At 34.2% G+C, this 11,594-nt stretch overlaps 1 protein-coding gene across 1 annotated transcript; it reads right to left on the reverse strand.

Annotated features, from left to right (window-relative positions):
* Positions 1-1,621: 1,621 nt before the first annotated feature.
* Positions 1,622-4,348, reverse strand: LOC119070064. Its single transcript, XM_037174357.1, has 5 exons — positions 4,103-4,348; positions 2,752-2,876; positions 2,460-2,678; positions 2,298-2,396; positions 1,622-2,233 (listed from the first exon to the last, which is right to left on the reverse strand). The coding sequence occupies exons 1-5, from the start codon at positions 4,158-4,160 to the stop codon at positions 2,099-2,101; spliced, it is 636 nt and encodes a 211-aa protein (XP_037030252.1). The 5' UTR covers positions 4,161-4,348; the 3' UTR covers positions 1,622-2,098.
* Positions 4,349-11,594: the final 7,246 nt, after the last annotated feature.

Consider the following 11,594-nt stretch of genomic DNA (forward strand, 5'->3'; position numbering starts at 1 on the left):
ATTTCTTGTTATGCTTTAGATTGGCTACTGAACAGTTTCAGTGGCACACCTGCTACTTTTACACACCTCATTTTATTCATTAAAACCACAAAAATATTCAAAAAATAAAATATTTATGCGAACCGAGGGATTTAATTAGGAGGCAGAAGTATAAAAATAAATAAAAAAATAATTTTCTTAATTGGTTTTTATTTTTAACTGAATCATTTCGGTAAAATTCCTGATCACAACTGTTATATTTGTCTCACTCGGGACTAATATTACATGCATAAGATGCAAAGTTATCGGTCCCTCCGTGCATTTGTTCGTGAACTGCTTTGTAGTTTATCGTTGTTTTTTTTTGTTCAGGTTGCGAGTAAAAGTGTACTCGGCTGTCGCAGGGCTTATTTTAATCGATTTTTTTAATTAGTTTAATTACTGTTGCCCGTGGCGAAGGTATTCCTATTTTTGTCTTCAAAAGGAATATTGTTTTGTCTGATAAGGTAAAAGCAAAATAAAATGATCGAGTCTGGTTTTTGATAATTGAAATTCAATTGTCAAAAACCAGACTCGATCATTTTATTTTGCTTTCATTTTAAGTTGAAAAGTCTCAAATTTCAATTAAAAGGAGATTTACCATGAAAACCATTGAAAAAAATATTTAATTTTTTTACAGAAATTATTGAAAAATATTTTTGCCATCCCGATGCCATCTCACTTTAGAATATCTTAGTAAGAAACCAATGAGAATGAATTAGAATGGATCGGATATCCTTTTAGTCTCATTCAAATTACAACTTTTAAAGATAAAATCAAGCAGACATTTTTCAGATATTCTGTTTGCACTTTTATTCTGCAGAATATTAATTTACATCAATTAAGAATAAGTTATTTATACTTCACACGGTCCACAACTTATAATTTCTGGAAAAAGTTTAAGGCGTTCTAAATTGAAGGATACAATTCGTTTTCACTCCATCGTACGTATTTTACTGCCAATTTTTACATTTTGCTTATAAATAATAAATCTCACTTAAAGCATTTGAATTCGGAAGGATACTTTGGACACAACTGGCATTTCCTGAATACCAAAGAAATTCGTTGAGTTAGGAAATTCTTTGAGCGGTGATCTTTACTCGTTCGGATTAATCTCTTGCCAATTTGGTTAATTAAATTGATCGAATCGCATGACCATGGTTGATAAAGCTTGATAATGTTACGAACTTGTTATTTTTCAGATTGATTTAAAGTTCTCAAAACCTCTGCGTATAGTTTACTTTGACTTTTGTTCAAATTCCAATTAATCTGCTTCAATTGGTTGATTCCTTAGTTTTAACTGAATTAAACGAAAGACTTGATTTGTATCCCTAAAATAGGCACTGGATTTACGCACTCAGGCATTTTATATACCAGATATAAAAATCCATCTCTTGGGCTTTAGATAAACCACCTTTTCCTAGGCCTGTAAACTGTAGGAGGTTATGTGGATTTTGATATGCTGATGCTGGTGATCCAGAAAGAGTACTGAAACTGAACATTTTATAAAAATTGGAAACATTTTTCATACAAAATAGAACTCTATTTGGCATCTGTTACTCGAAGGACTTTCGCTTGAAGTGCGTTGGTATCGGACATTACAAACATAAACAGACTTTTTATTTCGATAGATTTTATTTCGCTATTACAAGTTATTACATGTGAAGAAATGATGATATTTTGGATACGATCGATTGTAATACTACTAAAAGGTTACACGTCATGTCATGTCATGTAATCCTTTAAAGAAAAAAAGAAAAAGAAAAACGCTGAGGAAAAAAGTTAATCGCTACGTTTCCTTCTGATTTAAGCTTTCACTTCAATGTGAACATGTGATAGTTGAGTAATTGAATGCAACGCGTGACTAGTGACAATGAATAGTTGATAAATGAACTGATCCGATTTCGTTTTTTATTCAAGATTCAATTGACAATCTCCTAGCTGGTTTGGAGGGCTGACAGCAGCAGTAAAGTTAAAAGCAAATTTAAACACCTGAACGGTGTCAATTCTACGCGTGTGTCTATTGAGTTTTACATGAAAAGCGAAACCGACTGTAGCGTTCTCTGAATGAAACTTAACGATTTTATTGAGCACACGCCGACTTTCGAATGGCGGGTAACGAGGGAATCGGTGTTACTCTTTTCGACGAAATTAGTTTCTTTTGTCTCGAAATGTCCTTCCGCAATTCGGCAAGATTTTTTTCGACGCATCGCTTACGCTAATGTGGAATGAAAAGTATTAGTCCAGCGGGAAGTTGTTTTTTGACTTTGGAAACTACTCACATGAATTTCCTTGTCAAGTTTTTCTTTCGCATTATGGATACGTCTGCGTAATTCGGCTATTGCTTTAATCAAACGTTCGGAAGTGTTCTCTAAGTTCGCCTGCAATGATTTACAAAAATTTTTGTTTAAAATTTATTAAAACAGGCCACAAGACTGTATCACCGTGTCGAAGGACTTGTTCAGCGAAGATCGATTTAAGCTGGTAGCCGAGGATTTGCAACTGTGCATAACAGCAGCATGGCATTGTTCGTGCTTGGACGAACCTTTCTCGAAGTGCCACTGCAAATGTTCGATTTGATGCAATAGTTTTGCATGTTCCTTACACAATTCCGTTCCTTTTAATTCTAAGTCCATCAAATACTTTTTTCGACTTTGATTCAGCTGCAGATGTTTTAAGTTGTTTCAGTTTAGTTACAAAACAATAAACGAAACACGGAAAAACTTTATAATTTACCTTCTCTACTTGTTCCTGTTCTTCTTTTTGTAAAAATTTGAATTTTTGTGATAAACTTTCGTAGTTTGATTGCAAGTCATATTCTTCTTTGAGAGTGGAATTAATTTCATGAAGATATTGAATCTCTAAAGAGGAAAAAGAAACGATTCATAGGAAATGTTAAGAAATACCACAATAATGATGTTCGTCCATACTATATCATTGGATATCAATTTGAATGCTCTATCAGTTATCGACAGAGACAACAAAAAGAAGCGATACCCTCTTCATAGTATGATTAAAAATGAAAATTTATGTTAATATTAATGAAGTAAAAGATTTTGAATCGGTCTGATGAAAATATTTGGATCAAAAGAAGTAGCAGAGTAATTATATATTGGTAATCTTCTTGCCATCTGTGCCTTTTTGTTAAATACAGTTGTACATGACTGCTAATCAGATCGATTTAGGAAGAGCCTCAACTTGATCCTTTCCGTGCTGATATCTTGTTCTCTTGACTGAAAGTCATGGGTCTTACGGATGATAAACACTCAATGTTTGTCACAAAATGTTCACTATGACTTTCAGAATTGTTTGATATCTTGTTACAGTGCTTTGATACGGCATTCTTTATGTTGCGATTGGGCAACGGACTATAAACAACACTAAGTCTTACCCACCTTTTTTAAAACTTTTTTTAATTCGACGGGGAATTAAATTTTAATTTCGAAGATGGACTATAACGGACGGGGAAAAAATAAAGGTTGAACGAGCGTATTCGCCCGAGCTTCATTTTTATTCAAGAGGTAAGCAAGAAATACGTCCCTTTTACAGCATCTTTTAGCAGACAAAAAGACTTAAGCATCGCTTTGTGTATTCCAAAAATTTGTTTTGAATAAAATAAAGGGAATTACAAATTTGTGATAATGCAAGACAAAGAGCAGCTTTAACCAAGACCATTTTATGATATTTTTATTATAATAACAAAGATCCATCTTAGAAAATCAGTCAGGCAGTCAAGGGACCTGAACCACCCAAAACGTGGGGCCTAGTTGTTGGTAGGACTGAAATTTAAAAATGTAGCCTCGGGTCACGTTTCGTATTTTTGTTAAAATTTTGTGTCAGGATCGATATAATGAATAAGAGAAATCAATCTATGATTAACGAACGTTGAACCCCAAAAGCATTGAATTTGATAACACTTTACCACGAATAATATGCAGATATGCAACTCGGTGATAAATCAGTTCTTAGGCAAACGATGCGTATTGTCATACCCGTCCTTTCACCTCGTTTGACAACTATAATTATTGCACATGAGCTGCGTGAAAAAGGGTATGTCACTGAGCTCCATAGGTAACCATTTACTCACTCATATCATTTTGGTTGATGTAGTCCTGAATCTCCTGCAAGCTGTCCGAAACTACCATGTTCGTAAACTATTTATGCACACCGTTTCAAGCACAATAGAAGAAATATTTCACTCACAAAGATTCCACTTAAAGCTATAACGGAAAATGAATTCAATATTTAGCCTATTCCTGTACTGAAATTCTGGCTTATTCGGCAAGGAATCAGTTGATGTAGTTCGTTAGATCAACCACCACCAAATAACTGATCCAAATAAACGAAAGAAAAAAAAATACAAATTTCTTTTCCGATTCAAATCTATGTCATTCCACATAAAGCCAATTCCATATTACAATGTCTACGAAACAAAAATGAAGAGAGAATAGGAAAAAAAATATCAATTCGCGTGCAAAACAAAATGTATTTATAGGAAACATCCAACTAAATATTGATAAATAAATTAAAACTATAAATAAATTTGAATGTAATGTAAGGAATGTGGAATAATACGAAACAAAACTGTAGTCCTTTTGCACTACAGTGCTATATATATATAAGTATATATACAAACACACACCACACAGTTTTTGGTTGACTGGATTTAATAGCGAATTTGATTATGTAGCTTCGTCGTTTGACAAATCCAGGATGATGTAAATTTAATTAGGGCATCGATCATATAATACCAAGATAGTACATCTTTAACATACACTGACAAAAAACACGGCATCAACCGTTCCATGTTCAGCTTCGATTATATTTGGAAAAACGGTTAGATTTGACGAGTCGTTTTAATAAATTAATAATTGAGATAAAAAAAATAGGTCAAATTTATCAGCAACAGTAAAAAGCTCAGTTTCATGAACGGTTTAGGATTTAGAGTTTTTTTTACCAACTAATTACTATACCACGGCAACAGGTGGTAATTAACTTTTTCCAACCACAAATAAGTCAATTTTGCCACACACAAATAGTATTGCAACAAATTAAGGGCGACACTTTTCCTTTAGCTAAAGCATTGTTTCAAGCTGTGTGTGCGCAATACACTTTGTGCATCCACGATGTATTTGCACAAATCAAAGATTTTGTTTCACAAAATATAAAAGCAGAATCGAAGGGGTATGCAGACTTTGATTAACCACTTGTTAATGTGGCTATAATCAATGGTTAATCAGTTACACATTCAGTTCACTGATAATCATTTAAAACCTGATGACAGCAACTGTTAATGTCAGCCAATTTTGTGTCAAGTGCTGCAGTTCCACTCGTGCAATCACACTTATTTTGTGTGCCTATACGGTAATTCGACTTCGTCACGCTTGTGCTCGACTATGAAACTTGCACAAAATGGTAATGCCGGTACGTTTGTACGAGTGGACCTGCTGGTAAGCACGCTGAATCAAACGTGGACATAAAATGGATTTGACTTGACTTTAACATTTACCGGTAATTTTTAGCGTAGACTCTCACACGAAATCTACTCCTGTTGCAACTGTGCACCATGATAACAACTAACATATGCACTGATCGAAAGATCTGCAGATCAGTATTACCCAAAATTTACCGAAACATCCAATTATCATCCCTAAAATATAAACTTCAAAAATTTGTTTCGCAATTATTTTTCAATGTTTTTCTCATTGACATTGCTAATTAATTTCAAACTAAAATTTTTAATTCAAAATATTGTTAGTAATTATAATATCTTTTGATCGATAGGTATGCTGTGTAGTAAAGCAACCTAATTTAATTGGGCAGCACATTTATCGTTAAAATAAATTATTCTTCTAACTCTACTCTCTACTAACAGAGGACACCAATGCTGAGATTGAAGTACTTTAATATAAAAACAAAGTTCAGTAATCAAACTAGCTGAATTACACCAAAATTTTCCCAATTTTACGAATATCGTATGAGTCATACTATGGAGGTATGCTCGTACCTTTAATAATGTTTGTACTAAAAAAGTTAAAATAAAAAATGTGCCCCGATTTTGGTATGTTGTTATCACCTCGTATTATGTGAGCGTAGTTTTGCAATGCCCTCAATAAAAGAAAATTTTCATTTTACAATCAACCAATACTGTCTAATAGCTAAAGTTTGAGTAAATAGTTTAGAATGTTATAAGTTGTTGCACCACATGCAAACATTTTTGTACAAAACAATAAATTTATGAGCTAAGTTTTCTTTCCAGCACTTGTTTCATTTAGTTTTCTTTTTTCAGTCCAACACCAACCGGTGTGAGAGTCGGTTTGCACCCATGTAATTATCAGCGTCTCTGTCAACAGGTAAATAATCTGGTGAAGATAAAATCAGAAAAAAATTCTTCAAGTGTATTCAGATGGAAGTTTCACGAACGGATATTAGCACACATCCATCAAATGAATTTCATATGGAAACTTAATCTAATGACTGTATCTCTGCATATTATCGTCTCTATTAAACGATAACAAAATTTCCGTATTTCCTTCACATTGAACACTGTACATTGCAGATGTCTACGTCAATTATAACCCTCTTTGATGATACGCAACCAATTTAAGTAATTGTTTTGAATGCAATGCTCCGTCACTTAGGGTGAGATTATTTCGGCTTCTTGTATAATTTGATAAGACGATTTGTTATGATGATTGGCAATCAGGCAAAAGAAACTCTTAAAAAGTAAAGTGGATCGCATCGCAAGTCTTCTTATCAACATCTAAAGTGTAGCTTTCCGCTTCGGTAAGAGCTTTGGAAAGAGTGAGCTCAAATAATCAAGTTATTTAAGATCAACGACCTGCTTTGAATGATGAAAAAAAAAACTAGACAACAAGGATTTATTATAAATTAAAAGAAACTTGATGAGGCATTTCCAGGTTGTCCTTGCTTCATTAACTTGAAAAAATATACTTGAAATCGTCAAGACTGATTTCTGAAGTTTGGTGGTGACATTTGATGAACACAGTTACCATGTTTTATCGTTCATTGATAAGATTTATGGACCATAAAATGTGATGATCACTAAAGTGATGGGTGGTAGACGATGATAACAGATACGGCTTCGTAAAAATAATAGTTCTGTTGGTCTGTATGAATGAGTTATAGTATATACTGAAATAGGGTCCCCTGTTTAGTTCATTCATTCAGTGTCATTAACTCCGTTAATAGTAGCAATTATCAATCGACATGACATTGGCTTCAGCATTGCTGAAAAAGTGATTTTTGAATATTTAATAGAATAATGGTGCAATTGAAAGAAAATATATGCCAAGGTCTACCTACTAATGGAGGCATTAAAGCTCCTCATAAGTTGATTTAAATGGATCCCAGACTAATTATAAGTGGGCCGATTTTCTTCAGATTGTTGATCAAAATCCCTGACCCTTGGCTCTGTTCAATGACCCCCAAAGATCATTTCTGTCTATTTTTTTTAAATTTCGATCTTCGATTTTCTCTTCTTTTTTTTCGTCAACACAAGTTGGATTACATAGCCCCTAGAAATTCCAGTCAAAATCGTTTTCGAAAGCGTTACATACAGACAAACATCGTGTTTTTGTAAAATGTTTATTAAAAGCGGAAGCTGGAAGGATAACTCTATCGACACATCTTTCTCTTACGTTTGGCAGCACATCAAAAAAAATGAAATTTTCTTGTACGACTAGCACGATGGTCTCTTGGTCTCATTACTGAGTATCTTTAGGGTGTCATTAAGTGTCATTAGAAAATATGATATATACGATATGATATGATCGATTGATCAATTATTTTCCGAAAAATTTCGAGAAATCCGTTTTTTGTTTACTGGGCTATGAAGATTGAAATTAAAAAAAAAAAAAATAAGAAATACAGTTTTTAACATTCAAAAGTATCGACATATTATACATTTCTTATTTCTCCAACTTCTCTCATTTCTCCATAACGAGTAGCAAAATAAGAAATGTATAATATGTAGATTGTCTTGACGCACATCGTAAATTTTTGTCTGACTGTTTCGCGAATACCGAAATGTTGGAAATTGGCTATGATCATACCGAATCACAAAAAGGCGAGAACTTTTGGTTTGGACGACTTCAGGCCGCTCAGCATATTACCGTGTCTGTCGAAAGTCCTGGAAATAATAGCTAAGGGACAAATGGTTGAGTACTTGACGCGTCTAAAATATATGGATAGATGTCAGTCTGCATATAGACCGAAGCACAGCACTGAGACAGTGTTGTTGAATTTATCTGATTATGTTCGAAGAGCGTTTGAAAGGAAATGTCTCACCGTGCTGCTGCTGCTTGACTTTACTAAAGCGTTTGACACTATTAGGCACGGTAGGCTTCTAGACAAGCTCCGGAGTGAGTTCAAATTCTCAACATCGGCTGTGTCGTTTCTGCGGGACTATCTTAATGATCGTAGACAATGTGTAGTGATCAAAAATCATGTTTCAGAGCCTATTCCAGTGCATCAAGGCATTCCGCAAGGCTCCGTTCTTGGGCCGCTCATCTTTTCGCTGTACATTAATAATCTACCACAGTCGTTACGTCATATGCTACATCACATGTTTGCCGATGATGTTCAGCTATACTACGCTTTTGCTGAAAAAGATGTCGAAGATGCTTTCTCTAAAATAAATGCTGACGTTAATGCTGTATGCGCTTGGGCGTCTGAGAATGGATTGATATTGAATGCTGGGAAGACTCAAGCTATCGTATTCGCGAACAATGCTGTGAGACGAGTGATGCCGAACATTTTTATTAATGGAATGCTAGTAAATTACTCTGACAATGTGTGCAATCTGGGATTGAAGATGGACGTTAACCTAAACTTCAATGCGCATGTGAACGATATAAGTGCAAAGGTGTTCGCCAGACTGAGGAGCCTTTGGGCAAATCAACATATTTTACCGCAACAAACTAGAGCAATGCTAGTCAAGACGCTAATGTTACCTCTATTCACTTACTGTGACTCGATATATTCGTCAAATATCAGCGCAAAGTCCGTCAAAGTGCTTGAGAGAGTCTTTGCTGCCTGTATTCGCTTTGTGTATGGCATCGGAAGGTATGACAGCATTGCCGAATGTGTAAGTCGTTTGCTGGGATGCACCTTGATGGAGTTCCTCAAGTACCGCTCGCTGTTGATGGTCTTCAAATTAGTTATCAATGAGGCGCCGGAGTATCTGACTAGCTGCATTCAAGTTTCAACGAGATCTAATCATTTGATAATTCCTGTTCATACCACAAGCCAGTACAACAAGTCATTTTTCGTAAATGCAGTTTCGAGATTCAATTTGCTCCCGAATGAAGTCAAAATGACTGGAACACTGAAATCCTTCAAAAATCGGTGTTTTGAACGTTTTGTTCGACAGCGTGTGTGAGCATCGTCCGGGGCTACATAGACCTACCACTCATCGATTTTATTTTATTTTTTTTTATTTTTGATTTTTTTATGCACAGTGATACACAAGCATTAGGGTCGGTACTATTTCTTTTTATGCTTTTCTGCCCACCCCCGTACAGTCCAATGTTATGCTGCCTTTTTATATTTTTAATGTTCATTTCACTATCGTAATCCTTATCTCGTTGTTGAGGCTCTATTTGTTTATTACGCTAGTCATTTGTAATTCTTCTTTTTTTTTTGTAATTTGTTAATCTACTGTTATGAAAAGTCTATGAACATTTGTATAAGGACCTACCTTGTTGTTCTGATAAATAAACCAAATTAAATTAAATTAAATTAAATACTTTTGAATGTTAAAAACTGTACAGAATGATCCTTGAAGGACACAGGAGACATAGATTTGTTGTACATTTAAAACTCGCTAAAATAGAAAAAAAATCGAATTACCATAGGTAACGTAAATCCTCTTATCACAGACAGAAAAAATTAATTTATGAAATTTAAAACCAACTTCACATCCAAATTCCATTACGTCTCATCTAATTACAAACTGGCAGTACATTAAAAACAGTACGAATCTTCATATCGCTCCCGACAGGTAAATGTGTGTTCTTATAGTCTTTCTCAAAAAAGATTTAATGTCACGAAACTTTAAAAAAATCGTGATGTTATTGCATGCCATTTTCAGCAAAGTGCAAGACCTTTGTTGTACCATCAAAATGTTGTCTGGAAAGTAGTGCATAATTATCGCATTTACAGACATCAGCTGCATACCATTTGTATATATTTATAACTATATATAGGTGATGTCAGACAGATTTTTCCTTGAAACCAAAAAGTTTTTTTTTGGAAAATTGAAACGAGAGGGAAATAGAATTTGTTTAATAGAAGGAATTACACTTCACATTCAAAGTCGAAAAAGCTCTGATCCGTGAACAAAATAAGCACCTGTTCAATGGACTTCAATGTTTAATGTTAATGTATCGACGGTGTCGCATGCATAAATCTAATCGTGCAAATACTTTTCACATACACAGTCTCTGTGTTAGACAATTAGTGTGTTAATATTTCATATGTCGTCTTCGCTACCGAATAACAACTATAATTTTTCAAGCAGAAATATATAAGGTTGCTGACCATGATGTGTGGTATTGTGACAATTTTTAACTTTGTACGTCGTTTTCTTGAAATCATCTGACATCCAGGAGTAATGACTAACTTTATTATGAAGATTGAACATTTGACTTCGCAATTAATAAAAAATTAATCAATATTTAAAGAATTTCTTTAATTAAGTTTAATATTTTAATTGAACCGAGATTTGCGTTATGGTGTCCGTGATTTGCGGTATTTCATATGAAATTCAATAGAGACCGATATTTGGAGGTGTCTAAAGCGTCATACAAATTATGCCGCAAATCAAAGTCCAAGAGAATCGTGATTTGCGGTATAATTTGTTTTACATGTAAATTTACATAAGCAAATCATGATCAGGTCTTCGCATCCGCAAATCATGGTCAGCGACCTTATCAGAATCTATCAATATTCAACACTGGTAATCAAAGAGTACTACACGTATAGTAAATCGATGCAACAGCAAGCCTAAAATGGAAAATGTACGCTACGGCTACATATAGTAAAAAATGGAATTGGAGTCTTCGTAGTAATAGAACAGCCGAATCGGTAATAAAACCTCATTTCTTCAAGAATGACTGTAAAACAATCAAGGGGAAATGAGCGACGAAGACGTGATATTTCAACACTAGATAGGAAGTAGTAATTATGACATCGAGTGCGAAGTACTTTATTAGGCTTACGATGTGTAGTCATTGTAGCTACGAGATGAGTATGAGTAGTCATTTAACAGTTCTTTTTAATTCCATTTCACTTTCCGTTGGATCTCTTTTTTGGCTCGAACTTTACCTATATTTTGTTTCTCGTTTTTTAATATTTTCAAGTTTATGAAAGAATAGATTTATACTTTTAGGAACGACGGCAAACGCATAGTAACAAAACAAATAGATCTGTTACTTCATTTATGGAAAGTGCCATTAAGTACCATTAAGAAGAGAGCATTTCGAAAGTATTGGAAAACTTTTAGTGATAAAGGATATTTGTCTGTAGTTACACAATGTAGCTATTTGTGAAAAGAT

This window comes from Bradysia coprophila (assembly GCF_014529535.1).
Source record: "Bradysia coprophila strain Holo2 chromosome X unlocalized genomic scaffold, BU_Bcop_v1 contig_45, whole genome shotgun sequence".
Classification (NCBI taxonomy): domain Eukaryota; kingdom Metazoa; phylum Arthropoda; class Insecta; order Diptera; family Sciaridae; genus Bradysia; species Bradysia coprophila.